Here is a 16,445-nt window from a genome sequence, read left to right on the forward strand (position 1 = left end):
CTGTCTCTATGAATTTAACTACTCTAGGCACCTACCATGAGTGGAATCATACAATATTTGACCTTTTAGTGATGGGCTTATTACAGTTAGTGTAATGGTTCATCCATCCATACTGTAGCATATGGAAGAATTTCATCCGCTTTTAAGGCAGAATATTCAATTGTGTGTATAGAGAAAGGATCTTTTTTTTTCATTCATCCATTATGACATTGGATTGTTTACATTTTTAGTTACTGTGAATAATTCTGCTGTGAGCATTGATGTATAAATACCTGTTTAAGTCCCCTGCTTTTGATATATATCTAATGCTGCCATGAATATTGATGTGTATTTATTCAAGTCTTCTGCTTTCTGTTTACCTTTTTTTGGCTATATACCTAGAAGTATAATTGCTGCATCATAGGGTAACTTTAACTTTTTGAGAAAGACATACTGTTTTCCATCATGATTGCCCCCATTTTACATTCCCACCAGCAATATACAGAAGCTCTGGTTTCTCCACAGTTTTGTTAATGCTTGTTTTCTCTCTGTGTATTTTTTATAATAGTCATCCTAATGGATGTAAAGATTCACCAATTTAAAAATTTTATTATTTCAAAGCATTCTTAAAGTAATTGTTCTATAATTCCGGCTTCTTTTTTTAAAATTCCTGCTTCTTAATTACTTTACTTCAGCATATCAAAATGGCTCATGTCCTTTTCTATACTATTAGCATTTCCTTACAATTTTATTTGAGATTTAAAAGGGTGAATTTTACCTATGTATTGCAGGACTGACTGTTCCTATATGAGGTTAATTTGGTAAGGTTATGGAAAATGATACTCATTTGGCCTTGCTGGTAACATTGGTAGAAATACAAGTGTAATAAATATGGCAAAATATATATATATTTTTTGGTCTGATCTTTGTTGATTTTTGCTTTATTGCAGAGTATACAGTTCTAACAGCAGAATTCAATGATATTTTTCAATTCTGTTTCTGATGTAAAGCGTCTTATTTGTATCATTTTCAGCCAGGAGTGATGGCTCATGCCTATAACCCTAGAACTCAGGAGGCTGAGGCAGGAGGATTGCTGTGAGTTTGAGGCCAGCCTGGCCTACATAGTGACTTAAATGCAGCCTGAACTAAGTAGTGAGACCCTGTCTCAAAATAACTAAAATAGGGCTGGGGATTTATCTTAGTGGCACAACACCTGCCTGGCAAGCACAGGGTCCTGAGTTTGATCCCTGGTTCCGCAAAACAAACAAAAACTAAATAAAAGTATTTTAGAAATAATTGTATATTCTTATTTCATGTACACCTAAATAAATCAGTTTTATAGATTTCATGGTTTCTGAAGTTTTCTTTTTAATTTAGTTATAAGATTTTTCCAGATACTCAAGAGGCAGTTTCAAGATCCCTCATTAAGTCCCTAGGCCTTGCTGTAGAAGAGAAGTTGAATGAAGTTGGCTATATCCTGAAGCCTTGCTTCATTCCTTTGATTGTGGGTAATGGGTGAGATAAAGGCAGCTATACTTTAGAATTTGGTGAACAGACTCCAAACATGCTGAGTAATTGCCCACATCCATCTGTGTAGTGGCATTAGGTAATCTGGTTAGGTCTTTGAATGGAGTTCATAATGCTTTTATCTGTACTTAACTAACGTTTGGCTTTCATGAAATGACCTTCACTGTATGGTGCTGTTCTAAAGCTATATTTCTGTTCAAACAGTGTTTGTACTCATTATGTTGTTCCTAAGCACATAAAAGAATTTTGACCAAGATCCCACCAAAAACATAGGGAGATGATCCTACAGCCTTCTTAATATAGAAAACGTTATATAAAATATAATCATTTATATGCTGTCATCTCACCTTGATTAAAGATTTTGGCAGACAAGCTACTATCACCCATGATTTCTCATAACACTGATATGATTTCTCTACAAGTGGATATTGAAGTCATATTGTTGCACAATAGCAAATGTCTTTCAAAGTTTTGTCCTCAATGGTGGTATGTTGAAGTGTTTTGTCCCTCTCCATAGGTCCTAGGGACTTTAAGAAGAAGCCTACAGATGAAGTAACTTTTATCTTCTACTAAAGAAAAAGTTCGTTAACAGAAAACAATTTAGAAATAAGTGTTTCAGAGATGTATACATGTCATATCTAAGAAGAGTGTCTAGTATTTAATCTCTCTTTAATGTTAAGCATATAGTTTAAAGGATTAGGACTGGTCGAAAGTTAAAATTTAATTCTAAATCTACACCTTTGATTCCATTTTAAGCCACACCCTTCTAGAACTAACTTATTTTATGTTTGCCATGATTAGACGTAGTATCTACTCCTTGGACTATAGAATCTGGAGGTGATCAACTGAGAACCATGACCTATACTATAGTCCTTAATAATCCACTTACTGGAAAATGTACTGCTGCTACTGAAAACCAGGTATGTCTACTCTGTTAGTATTCCAAAAGAGTCATGCTTATGGCAAGACAAGATAATTTCAACAAATAAATAACAAGGGGAAAAAGGGGGAGGAGAAACTTATACTTAGAAGTATATAAAGCCATTATCAGCCCAATCCTAATCCAATAATCTGTGAAAAAGTTATTTATGAGATTTGAGGACTAAACAGTACTTATTTTTTTTTAATGATATACTGAAGAATTTAAAAAGAAATGTACCTAAGTGTTTGTGGATGAAATTATACTGATGCCTGGAATTTCTTTTAAAATTAGCCAGGCGGAGGATGGTGGTGGAGGAAAGGAATAGGGGCATGGGCTACAGATGAAACAAGAGCAGGTAGTAATTAATGTTGAAGTTGGTTGATGAGCTCATGAGGGTTCATTATATTTCATTTCTACTCTTTTGCATGCTTATACTTTTTCACAATAAAAGACTTTTAAAAGTATATCTCTAAAATCTGATTTGCAAAATCATGTAAAGGGTTAGAGCTAGATAGCTAGATGGTTGTGGTGGGAAGAGATTGAGTTCATGGAAGTAAACAGCTATTGAATGCTCTTCTTCAGTAACCAGTGTATACTCTCTTAGAGTGGAGTTGTGTGTTTGGCCAATTTCTGTTGAAGTGTAGCACATCTGTTCTGCAGGTACTGTTAACACCCAAACAAGGCATGCTCTTGCAGTTCTGTGCATCAGTGTTTAAAAGGGGGTAATTTCTTGCCTTTTAAAAAAAGTTTAAAGATTGTCAAAAATACAAGAAAAGTCCAGTGTTTTGGTAGATTGGAATTTTTGATAACTATGGGAATCCCCTCAGAAGATAGGTAGAAAAAATGTGGCTAAAATGAGAAAGGTTTATTTAGCTGATAGCCAGTTTAAGTCCAGTTTAGGAAAAATGATGTTTTATTCATTTGCCCTACTCCTTTTTGTGTTTTTGTGAAGGGTGGTTCTGTTAAGCATTCAAAAATCTCAGGGTAGGCCCTTGTTATTGTTCAACTGAGTTTTGAATTGTCCCCCTAACAGGAAGTTAGAAAACTCTTAATGAGATTATATGGTTCCTTTCTCTTCCTTATGCCTTAAAGAAAGCATCAATTGTACAGTGAAATGACAGAGTGGAAGCTTCTCTGTTTCTCTGGATCTTTTCTCAGTTTATAGCAGCATAGCCCACATGAAGGCTATTATACCTTGGTATATAGACTTCTGGTGTCTTGTAATTCCTGAGAAGGAATTCTAGTATGTGCTAAATTGCCAAGAAACATATAAAATGTTAAAAATGTCCGTGTGAATTTTTAAAAATCTTATTTTGGCAGACACTGTGCAAAGACAGTCGGGAAGCACAATTTTATTTAGTAGATTCAGAAGTACTAACCCATGATGTCCCTTACCATGATTACTTCTACACCCTGAACAGATACTGTATCATTCGGTCTTCAAAACAGAAATGCAGGCTCAGGTGAGATACTGCAAATGAGTGTGTTAGAGTAGGCTAAATATACTCTGGTAATACTAATTCTGAGTTCTTAGCTTTATTTTTTGCCTAATGTACATGTTCAGGCAGAAGAGGGGTGGAGCTCCTCACCCAGGACTCCAGTTGCTTAAGGCGTTGTCATCCTGTATTACACATCTCAGAACAAAGGCATTTCAGTTGCTAATAAAAAGCAGTAGAAATGTGTTGTAGTTCCCTGGACTAGTCACATGGCCCTGTTTATAGGCAGGGGGCTGGGAGCTCTGGGAGAGCACATGGTGAGCAGCAACTGCTACAGCGGGGAAGGAGAAGGGTGGGTACATTAAGGAGAAATGGGCAAGTCCTAGTTAATGTAGTTACTTTAAGCTAATGTGTGACCTCTAGAGATTTTTTATACAAGGCATTTACAAAATTTAGCATGTATTTGGAGCTTTGATTGCTAAGGCAAATTCAAGGCTACAGAAAGTAAAGTAACAAAATGGTATGTACTTAGAAGGACAATTTGATGAAGTTATTAGCAGCTCACAGTGGTTTTTAAAGAAATCATTATCAGTAGACAAGTTTTCTTTTTTAGTTCCAATCACTTTGCATACTTTGGGGTTTCTATGTAACATAACCTTACATTTAATTCCAATATTAATACAACTAAAGTTTGTCCTTAAATACATTGCCTTCTTTTCTTCTTATCCTATTAGAGTTTCTACAGATTTGAAATACAAAAAACAACCATGGGGCCTTATCAAATCTTTAATTGAGAAGAATTCTTGGAGTTCACTGGAGGACTATTTCAGACAGCTTGGTTTGTAGAGTTTTTGATGAAATAAATGACAAAAAATGGGATTTATAGGTGGTTTGCAGATTTTCTTTACTAGTACTTCTTTTCTTGCAAACCCTTATTGAAAATTAGAACTATTATATGCTGCTCTTTCCTTTGTGATACCATAACCTATCCTGGAAATCTTTCTAATGATCCACTGTAAGTGGGTGGCCTGTTTTTTCCATAACTGAAACAACTGCATTAATATTTAATATAGCACATGACAAATTTGCACTGATGACCCCAACACTTTTTTCTTGTTTCTTTTTTGGTACCAGGGAATCGAACTCAGGATCTTGCACTTGTGAGGCAGGAGGCAGCACCACTGAGCTAAATTCCTGGCCCTCCAACACTTTTAATATACATTCTTCCTAGAATAATGAAACCTCATTATGAGGTCATTGTACCTGTAAAGCTTTTTATTAGAGTAAAGTTTGAATCTAGGCCATAAGAACCTTAAAAATAGTTAAAGAAAGTTATCAAGGCTTAAAAAAAAATCCTTCTGTCTTATAGTTTTTTTTCCCATATCTAAAGATTCTTTTTTTAAAAACCATTTCTTAGAATCAGAGTTGTTAATGGAAGAATCTGTGTTAAATCAGTCCATCGAAGATGCCGGAAAACTTAGTGGCCTACGAAGAAGAAGGCGAACATTCAACCGAACAGCAGAAACAGTTCCGAAGCTTACTTCTCAGGGCTTTTCTGGAGATACGACCTTAGAGACCAAAGCAGATATTCCAGGTAGCTGTCACTGGTAAACAGATGAATATCTTAGCTTATTTATAAGTCAGTTAGGAGATCTGAATTTCTCCCCTTCTTTTTGATAATCTTTATCGTATTCAGTTACTGAAAATTAGTATATAAGCATAAAAGAGCAATTGCAAAATGGCAAGGATATGACTAGTAGTAGTAATTTACTTGACCCACACAACAATTTAAAATTGGAGATTTTTATATGAAAACTCAGATCTGACAGCCCACCATCCAAATCCCTTCATGGCAACAGTTGGCTGAAGTTTCTTTATAACTGCGGCTTCAGGCTGGTGTGTGCTCCTCAGCTGGCCACAGACCCCACCACAAACACCAGTGTCCTGCTCCTGGACTGCTTCTCTCATTTATTCTTACCTAGCAACCATGGATATTTGAGTTCTGTCTTTTTTTTTTTTTTTTTTGGTCTTTTTTTCTTTCCTTTAATGAGAGTGTTCCTAATCTTTTTAAAAATTAATTTTATTGGTACATTTTAGGTAGACAATATAATGACATTCATCATTGGAAATTGCACCTTTACGTAATCTCTCTTGGTTCTTATTTTTTCCCCATTCCCCTGCCCTTCAATCCCTCAATCCCTCCCTATTTACAAAGACTTTGTTTCCATTTTTTCATTTTCTCATATTAATTCCATTCCCTTCTTTCCTTTCCCCTACCCCTCCCACTGCCCCTTCCCCTTTGCCCCTTTTCTTCCTATTTCACTTTATCTATTATACCTTTTAGTCCTTATTTACACTTGACTTTTATTGACTTTTGTCTTTGACGTACTGCTCTTGGGTACTGTCAGGTCCAGCCTCAAAAAACCATAAAGATGGAACTTGACTTTTATTATCTTTACTCTCTGAATTTTGAAAACATCTTGCCCCTACTGTTACTCTCCCCTCTCAGAGCTATAAAGCTGTTGTACTGTCTCATCCTCCTATATTATCAAATTCTTTTTAGGCTTATATCTTAGTGTGAATATATTTATTCACTATTGAAGGTTAATGGTCCTTTAATTTTGGAATTTAAAAGTTTAGGCAACAATGAATAGGTGAGGATTTTTTTAGGGAGTGAAACTCTGTACGTAAACAAAGCTCAATTATTATTTGCAGAGGTAGTACTTAGCTATATATCACCCATGATGTATTGAATTGTTTATTTAATTTTAGGGTAAATTATACTCAAAATTTGAAGGATTGTTGTAGGTTTTCTTTTTATAGACTTGTTTCACATTACTCAAGATACCAGAAATCCAAAAAAGAGTGCGGGGAATTTTCCCTACTTTGTTGTTACAAATAATTTAAAAAATTTCTAGTCCAGTTCTTTTCAAATGAATATTAAATTTTTATCAGTTGTAATCCCAGTCCTCACTCTAATGCATCCTTTTTCTTGTGATCTTCAGGAAAGAAAAAGAAAGTGGAAAGCTTTAACATTGCTCTTATTGTGGTAATGAGTATTTTGTAAGTATTTATTGTGAATCCTAATTTTGCTTGTGTCTTCATTTACTTTTAACTGGTTCCCAAATGAATTTGTATCGTATATTACTGGGTAGAAATTGCCACTATTTGATGAATGTTGAACTAGGACAGTTTTTGATGTGTGATTTTCAGAATTGTTAAATTTGAAGGAAAAGTACACATTAAACAAGTGTCTTTATTTTGTAACCAATCTGGCTTATTTCTTTTTTTGGTACCGGGGATTGAACTCTGGACCCTGTACTTGCAAGGCAGGTGGCGGAACCACTGAGCTAAATCCCCGGCCCTGGTTTATTTCAACTATCATAGTTTTAGTGGGAAGTTCCATAAATTTAAAGCACATACTTATATATACATACTGGTAAAGTCCTCAAAATACTAATTTACTCTCAGTAGTTCTTATCTTTTACTGTGCATAACAATCATAACAATCATAACAATCATAACAAGCTTGCTAAAATTCAGATTTCTTGACCCTAAATTTCAGAGATTGAGGAAAAAGCTTTGAGTCAGTAGACCTTGGCTCTAGGGATCAGGAATCACTATTTTTTATTTTTATTTATTTATTTATTTTTGGTACTGGAGATCGAACTCAGGTCCTTGTGCTTGCGCAGCAAGCGGCGAAACCACTGAGCTAAATCCCCAGCCCTAGGAATCACTATTTTAAAGCACACACTCCAGGTTATTCTGACTGCAATGTGAGCATCAAATGGTGAAAAATAACTGGGCAATTAGTCTGAATCTCAGGGCACACTATAGGAATCTACTTGGGAGGTCATATTTAGAGTACTCATGGCTCTGTATGAGTCTTGAATAAGTTAGTCTCTTAGATTAGTTGAATTGGTTGACACAGTGATGCATTCTGGGTGATAATTTTTTGGACTGAAACTCATATCAATTAGTTTTTCTCAGTATAGATTTTAGAACATAGAAAGTATTTGTTATTCCTTTGAGTTTTATAGCATAAACAATATGGTAAACATTATGGTACAATATAGTACAATATTAGTTTGTTACAACAATTTTGAATGGTAACTATTATCAGTGTCATTCTGCATTGCTTTGCAGAAAATTTATACTCAAATATTGAATGCACTGATTTACATACTATTTCAGTGCCATAGTAATTTCATAGATAGGATTTTCTTGCTAGCCTTAAGTTTTTTCCCTTAAACCCTCTTTTCTCTATATAGTTATATAAATACCTAATATCGACCTTTGAATATAATATATATACATACATATTATATACACACACCTCTATTTACAATATTGGGACTCAGACCCAGGGCCATTTACATGCTAGGCCAGTGCTCTGCCACTGAGCTATACTCACAGCTCCATTATATATTTTTTAAGGTAAGTCAATATTTTAACAGAAAAAGATAAGTACATAGATAATGATTTCACTTATATAGTTGAATATATGTACGTCTAATAAGGGATGGATCCATTTACTTGAATGTCTGCTGTGAAACCAATACATTACATTTATTTAGCATGTAATATTTTATTGATGTTGTTCTTTTTCCTGTTTTGGGGGTTGAACCCAGGTCCTTGTGCATGTTAGGCAAGAGCTCTACCACTGAGCTACATCCCTAGCCCTCTGTATTTACATATATGTATAGTAATGTATGAATCCATTCACTTGATAGTTTTCTGTGAAAACCAATACATTAAGTTCACTTAGCATGTAACATTTTGTATTTGATATCATTAATGTGTATTTGGGACTTTATACTTTCTTTGCCCATTATGAATAAGAAGACAATTTTGCTGAAATATATATATATATTTTTTTTCTTCTACTGGGAATAAGATGAGTCATGATCTATCTAAGATCAGCTTTATATTGATCTTCATTTCCTTTTTGTAATGCAACATTATGAGCGTGTGATTGCTGAAGCCAAAGTACCCAAAAATAGAGCATGAAAGCTTACCTGATAGATTTCTTAGCTGGTGGTCCATATCCACACTGGCTGGAATTGCCAGCAGAGAGGAGAGATGTCAGAGACAACCTCAACCTGTGAGTTGGGGATATTAAAAGACCTTTACTGTACTTGTTTCTTTTTCTTCAGCATCCACTTATTGCCTTACTTATTTTATATGATAAAATAGGGATAATTTATTTAAATAATGGGAAAACAGTTTAGAAAACATACATTTTTGCAGCTTTTGCATGCATATTTTGCATTAGTCTTGATAAGTGTGGATTAACCAGGTGTAATGTGCTCTGCCTAGTTTGATGTTCCTAGTTGTGTTGAATGTGACACTGTTTCTGAAGCTGTCAAAGATTGAATATGCTGTTCAGTCCTTTTACCGTCTCCACCTCCAAGAAGAGAAATCTTTAAAGTAAGTCTCCCACCCCACGTATATTCACCATATTATTTCAGTAGTTCCTTGTTATAGATAATCCAATTCCAGTTTTCAGAAATTTTGTCTGCTACTCTCCTATAGTCATAAATAGATTATTTGTTGGTTTAATTTTGTGTTTTGTTTCCAGTTATGGGGGCACTGAAAGTTTTGGAAATGAAGGATTATAAGCTAGTCTCTTGATTTTGATGATGTTGTTTTTTCTTTCAGTTTAGCCTCTGATACGGTCTCTGGAACAGAAGATAGTCAAAAGGACAAAGATCAGGCCCATCGTTTAAAAGGAGTGCTGCGAGATTCCATACTGATGCTTGAACAGGTGGGCAAATCTTGGTACTGCAGTGTTTAGTGCCTTTGTACCATTGTGATTAGTTACTCTGGTTATGAGAATAACCATATTTGAAAAAAGTTTCTCCATTATGCATATTACATACATATGCACTTTTTTTTCTACAAAAAAAGTTAAATACCTTCAATTTCAGTTAGTTATAGATTCTGAAGGTGTTTCCATATCACCTATTTCATTCTTTTTATTGGCCTTCCTAGATACAATTATATGCTTAAAATTAACTCTTCCTGGGCCGGGGATTTAGCTCAGTGGTTTCGCTGCCTGCTGTGCAAGTGCAAGGACCCGAGTTCGATCCCCGGTACCAAAAACAAAAACAAAGAAACCAAAAAACTCTTCCTATAAAATGGTAGCTACTGTACTTACTTTTCATTATTTGGCTTTTATTTTTACCATATATGTTGGAGATACTTCTATATCAATATATAAAGAACTTCCTCTTAATAGCTCCATAGGGCTCAACTGTGTAAATGTGATGTATTTTACCAGTTCTTCATCGAAATGAATACAGATTATTTCAGTATTTGGCTAGTAACAGCATATTGTGACCATGGCATTATCAATATGTGCTGCTTAGTTCCATGAACCAAAACTTAGGATTCCCTGTGAAAAATAAAGATTTATATTTCCCTTATGAATATAATACATGCTTGCTTGCTCTTAAAAAATTTATTTATTTATTTTGAGATAGGATCTTGCTATGCAGTTCAGGCTGGCCTTGAACTTACTATGTAGCCCAGGCTGACCTTGGACTCACAGCAATCCTCCTGCCTCGGCCTCCCAAGTGCTGGGATTACAGGCATGCACCACCATGCCCAGCATGCTTGCTTTCATCATGGAAAAACAGAGACTAGTAGAAGAGAACATGGTTCTATATTCAGACACAATCACTGTTAATATGTTATATATATATATATATATATATATATATATATATATATATACTTGTTTTTAAGAGATTCAATTACTGAGCATTTGTTAGGATATCACGTGGGCACTGAAGGGGAGAGCTTCAGCTGGGTACTCTTCAGATGTGCACTATCGACAGTTCTTCAGTAACTTTTTCTTCCCACTATAAGCAAGGAGTGTGTCATATTTTTCACCTTTCTCCTCATCTTCTCCTCCATTTTCTCATTCCCAGCTAATGACCATAACTTATGGAGAAAGGAGAAACTTTTCCTCCTTCTGTAAGCATACCTATAATCCTCTTCTTTTTGAATATTAGAAGTAGTCCTCTGCCTATAGGAAGCAAGTCCCAGCATATGTTAGCTTTGTCTATTGCTTTTCTACTTCTCATTTGTTCTCAGTTTTCCTCATCAACTAGATTTTTACCATCAGCATATGACCCTGCTCTGTTACTCCTGTACCAACAAACCCACTCTGCCCACATCCTTCTCTAGTTACTTATTTCTATCTACGTCCTTTCATAGGCTTTTTCAGAGTTGCCTACTCTGGCTGTCACTTCTTTATTCTTCATAACCCATTCACTTTTTATTTTCTTTAAAATCAATAGTTCACACAAAGCTTTAATTTATTCTACAATATTTGTTCAGAAAAATGGCAGTCTCAGCACATTTTTCCCCATTTCTTGAGTGTTTCAGCTTTAGACATTATCTTTTAACTTTCTGTTTTAGAAAAGAAGGATTTGGTTTTCTTTCTTACCTCTCACCCCCTACACATGTATTTTGGATTCCTACTGTCTTCCCAATGAAGTTATAACATAATTTTGATTAGATCAATACTCATTATTGACTTTGTTTTGGTTAAGTTTGCTACTTAGAGCTGGGCCATACAATTAAATCATGACTATCTTTTCTGTGCTTTTGGCTATCTTTAAAATTACCTTATTACAGCTGATTCATTTATCAGTATCATTAAACATTTTGTCTTCTAATTCTCTGTTTATAAATCTCCTCCTAAAATCTTTATTCATTCAGGAATTCCACCATGGTCCTCTATGCCTGGTACACAGCTATCATTCAGAGATTCCTGTCTGCTTCCTATGTCCCATGTTTTCCTTTCTCCTTTATTTTCACCAAGGCTGGGGACAGAAACAGGGCCCTACACATTGCAAGGCGAGCACCCTACCACTGAGATATATCCCTTTAGTGGTGCACATTCTCTAGTAGCTTCCCAAGAGAGCGTGGAGGTAAATATTTTGAGTTCATTTACCTGAAAAAAAATTTATACTATCCTTTCCCTTGATTGATGGTTTGGTGGGAAACAGAATTCTAGATTGGCAATAATATTTCTTCAGAACTTAGAAGGCATTTCTTCATTGTCTTTTGGCTGCCAGTGTTACTATTGAGAATTCAGAGTCATTTATCCTTCCTGATCCTTTAATTTGGAAATTCATGTTCTATAGTCCTGGAAATTTCCTTAAGTCATACAGGAGATGATTGCCTCCCCTCTATTTTTTCTCCGCTGACTTTCTACAATTCCTATATTTAGATGTCAGCCCTCTCTTGGCTGGGTTGTATAATCTTTTCTTTTCAGCTTCCATCATTTTGCATTTTTGTTCTACATCTTCAGAGATATCCTTAGCTTTATCATCAAATTCTTCTGTTGAGCTTTCTAATTATTGTTAACATGATTTTAATTTCAAAGAGCTATTATTTTTCTGAATTCTTTGTTGTGGTGCTATAATTTTTAAGACTATAATATCTTTAGTTCTCTGAAGATATTAATGACAATTTTTTCTTCTTATATACTCATTTTCCATCACAATTCTTTCCCTTCTTAATTTGTGTCTTTAGAGGATCTCTTTAGATACCTGATAGTCCTCAGTTGTCTACTTGTGTGGATCGTGATGAAGGCTCTTAACATAAGCATTGGACTAGATTACATAAACTTCTTTATAGAGCTAGCTGGAATGGATAGTTGAGAAATCCTGATATTATTACCTTCAGGTCAGTTTGCCAGAGGATGGTCAGTTCCACAGAGAAGACTCATTCTCCTGAGTATGAGAGAGCTGGCCACTGGTATTTTTAAGAGCGGAGTAGAAGATGGATGGGGAGGGAGGGGTAGAAGGGACAGGACAGTCTTAGTGTTCAGTAGACATTTTTTCACATAATCACCATTTTTGCTGTGGTATCACTGTCTTAACAATGCAGGCCAGACAGCCAGAGACTGTTTTATCCTGGCTGGAAAATAAAACTCTAGACTTCTGCCTACATAGTAGGAGATAGCATATAACCAAAGTTTTATCTAGTTTTTCTTATTTTGGCCCTTTCTTCCTGGCCATCAACACCTGATGAAGATTCTTCCAGGTTAATTTTGTTGGTGCTCTGAATTCCCTACTGTTAATTTAGGACTTTTTTTTCCCCCAAGCCAGTTGTTATCCATGTGATTTCTAGTTTCCAAAGTTATGCTGCTGTTTTCTCCTTTATTGTTCTTCCTCCTCTGTGGATTTATGCCTTTTAAAATCCCTTTACTGGGGGGTGGGGTTTTAGCTTAGTGGTTCTGCTGCCTGCCTCACAAGTGCAAGGTTCCCAGTTCAATCCCCGGTACCCACCCCCCCCAAATCCCTTTACTGTGCTTTTAGGGATTTCACTCTTCAGCTCACTGCTGCGTGATTTTCTTCTCCCATAATTGCCTCTATTGGCATTGTTTGATACAAGGATCTCTAGTGTGTAAAAATAATTTACCTTTTATAGTATTCATTTACAGTGTCAGCATTTGACAGGGCTGACCACTCCTTTGCTTTAAATGTATGTAGTCTTGCCTTCTGAACATATTTTTTTTAAAGATCACCTTTATTGTGATGTAATTCACATACTATAAAGTTCACCTTTTGGGGGGGGGTACCAGGGATCGAACTCAGGACCTTGCGCTTGCGAGGCAGGTGCTGGAACCACTGAGCTAAATCCCCAGCCCCTAAAGTTCACCTTTTAAAAGAACTTTTAGTATGTTCCCAAGGTTATGCACCCATCATCACTATTTCCTGAACATTTGTATGCACCCCAAAGAAACTCTGTACCCATTAGCAGTTGCTCCCTTTACCCACCAGTTTACTTTCATTAGTGCAGATTTGCCTATTCAAGACATTTCAAGTAAGTGGCTCATAGAATATGTGGCATTCTGTGACTGGCTTCTTTCATTTAGAATAGTGAAAAACTTTTTGCTGGTTTACTTGATCTCTTCCTGTCCCAAATGCTGCAGGGCTCTGTAAGGTTCTCTTTCCTTCTCTTCTGCTTTCTCTTTAGGTTATCTCCTCACTCCTCACTCCTCTAAAATCTACTTAGATCCTCTTAGATCTACTTAGGATTCCTGTCTTAGATCATTTGTGCTACTATAACAAAATCTCTGAGACTGGATCATGTAGAAACAGAAATAGTTCTGGAAGTTGGGCCATCCAAAATCAAGCCACTGGCAGGTTCAGGGTTGGATGAGAGTCTATTCCTCATAAATGGTGCCATCTAGGTATCCTTACAGGTTAGAAGGGACCAAAGAGCATAAAAGGAACCTAGCTGGTTCCCTTCAACCCTTTTGCAGAAGTCCATTCCTGAGTGCAAAGCCTTCATGACCTGTCATCTCTCCAAGCAATACTTCTTACTACTGTTGCACTGGGGATTAAATTTCAGCATGAACTTTGAAGGGGACACATTAAACAATGGCAGCTCCCAAATCTATCTCTTCCCCTGACCTCTGCCCTGAGCTCTGGATTCAGGCAGTCACTTGCCTCCTTGGTGTCTTTACCTGGATGACTAGCAGCATCCCAAAGTGATCATGCCTCAAACAGAGTTCAGTTTTCCTCCAGGCTTACACTTAATTCTCTCCTAGAGGGCCTCATTTCAGAAATGATACTCAAGTCAAAAAATGGAATAAAAAATCTATCTTTATGTGTGTATTTATTTTAGTTCATCCCTCACTAGTTTGAACACTCTAGGAAGGCAGAGAGCCATTTTGGGTCAGTACCGTACTTTGCCCAGTATATAATAGATAAGCAATAAATAATTGTTGAATGAAGACATATTTCAACTTTATTAGAGAAATCAGATGTCCATGTGTATTGCTAAACACTATAAAAAAGTACAAAATTAAGTTTCGCATTGCTAAGTACTAAGAGTAATGCTCTGGGAGTTTAGAAGCAGGGCGATTAGGAAAAAACTACATGGAGATATTTGAGACATGGATAAGTTTAGATAAGCAAAGAGGAATGTAAGCATAATAGCAAGGAATGGCCCAGCAATGGAACTTGAGTTGTTTAGGGGACAGTGAAGAGACCACTGCACTTCAGAAACTATCTAACAAAGCAAGCCTTTCACTTTGGATAATCTGATTAATGGATCTATTGGAAGGTAGAATATACAGAAGTAGGAAGCTGGGCAATACTTCAGCCAGTGGGAAGAACTCTGTAACAGTCATATCCACAGCTGATACTCTAAAGAATCAGGTGTTTAATATTCAATGTTTTCTTTGGGCATCATATAAATAAAATTTATGAATGTAATTGTAAACTTTTGGCATAAAATAATTAGAAAAATTTACACAATCTGATTTTTGAAAATGAATTTTGTTTGCAGCTGAAGAGCTCACTCATTATGCTTCAGAAAACCTTTGATCTACTAAATAAGAACAAGACTGGCACACCTGTTGGAAGCTAGTAATATTATGGACTAAAACAGTATCTGGAAGACAACTGGCGAATGAAGGATTTTAATTGTCCCAGGAACATCTCATTTTCTCATTGAGATTTTTAATATGAAAATTCTTTTTAATAACATTTGATAATTACTCTCTGAATTCTGTTTTTTCACTTCCTACACATGTTTTTTTTTGGTACTAGGGATTGAACTTGGGACCTTGCACTTGCAAGGCAGGTAGTGGAACCACCGAGCTAAATCCCCAGCTTTCTACACATATTTTTAAGCTATGAATTTCTCTAGTGAACTGTGAAATATATTCTGGAATTGAAACTCTGATACAAAAAGAAAGTGAGACACACTGAATTGAGTAGTATGGCTTCTTTTCTAGAGTACAGCTTAAAGTTTGATGCTTTAAATTTGTCTGTTAGCACAGAATCACTACATATCCAACAGACTGCGTTCCCAGTTGTGGTAAGTTTATGAGACTAAAGAAGACAATATGAAAAGAAAGCTCTAGCATTACTAATTTAAAAGGACAATTTTTAGGCATATATAACATTTCTAGGTTTTTATCCCGTAAATGTTACAATGTCTTCATTTATTTGGTATGCAAATTCAATAGTCAAATGTTTTGAATATGCATGTTGTTCATTATCTGAAAAGTTCCTCAGACATTTATATCTTGATGAAAGTTAATTTATTAAAATATCAGAGATGGGATCACCTTGCCTCTTTTATATACATCATTTGGCAGAAGAGTGATTTTAGGAAAAGGAAACATGTAGGATACCAATGTTCAAAATGAAGAACCATCATCTGAGTTTTAAAAAACAGATGATGTTACAATCTGGACATTTAGTAACAGATCAAATGCATACTTGAACTAAGCTTGGATTAGGTTTAGCAGTCTTTCATGGTGAGAGTGACCTATCTGGTTGAAAATAGTGTGTTAGCGGCCACATTTGGTGGCTTCATTCTTTTTTTTTTTTTTTCAAAATCAAACACTTTATTTCCACATAACAAGCGCAAAAACCTCTCAAACACTTTAACAATACAAGTAACGCAGTTATGAAGTCATTGTATACTACTCAAAGCCCCATCATCAGCTTACCGTTAGATCCAAACATCTCCAGACATAGTTTTTCAAAGCTACCTTTGGTTTTTGGAAAAACCAGTATGGAAGTCAATATACACCGAAT

General features: G+C 35.7%; 1 protein-coding gene across 3 annotated transcripts in view; it reads left to right on the forward strand.

Annotated features, from left to right (window-relative positions):
• Gramd1c (GRAM domain containing 1C) overlaps window positions 1-15,609 on the forward strand; it is a 105,987-nt gene extending 90,378 nt beyond the window's left edge. For 2 of the 3 annotated variants that reach the window (XM_087215756.1, XM_021263452.2), the window contains 8 exons: window positions 2,308-2,426; window positions 3,749-3,891; window positions 4,599-4,702; window positions 5,282-5,458; window positions 6,870-6,927; window positions 9,184-9,294; window positions 9,526-9,631; window positions 15,184-15,403. In XM_087215756.1, the coding sequence (XP_087071882.1) occupies window positions 2,308-2,426; window positions 3,749-3,891; window positions 4,599-4,702; window positions 5,282-5,458; window positions 6,870-6,927; window positions 9,184-9,294; window positions 9,526-9,631; window positions 15,184-15,264 (899 nt within the window). In that variant the 3' untranslated portion in view covers window positions 15,265-15,403. Of the gene's footprint in view, window positions 1-2,307; window positions 2,427-3,748; window positions 3,892-4,598; window positions 4,703-5,281; window positions 5,459-6,869; window positions 6,928-9,183; window positions 9,295-9,525; window positions 9,632-15,183 lie in introns of all 3 variants that reach the window. The other variant, XM_087215759.1, reaches the window with a different exon arrangement.
• The last annotated feature ends 836 nt before the right edge of the window (window positions 15,610-16,445 follow it).

The sequence above is a fragment of the Heterocephalus glaber genome, unplaced genomic scaffold (genome assembly GCF_053883595.1).
Source record: "Heterocephalus glaber isolate CG9 unplaced genomic scaffold, H.glaber_assembly_v1.0 deba00000122, whole genome shotgun sequence".
Taxonomy (NCBI): domain Eukaryota; kingdom Metazoa; phylum Chordata; class Mammalia; order Rodentia; family Bathyergidae; genus Heterocephalus; species Heterocephalus glaber.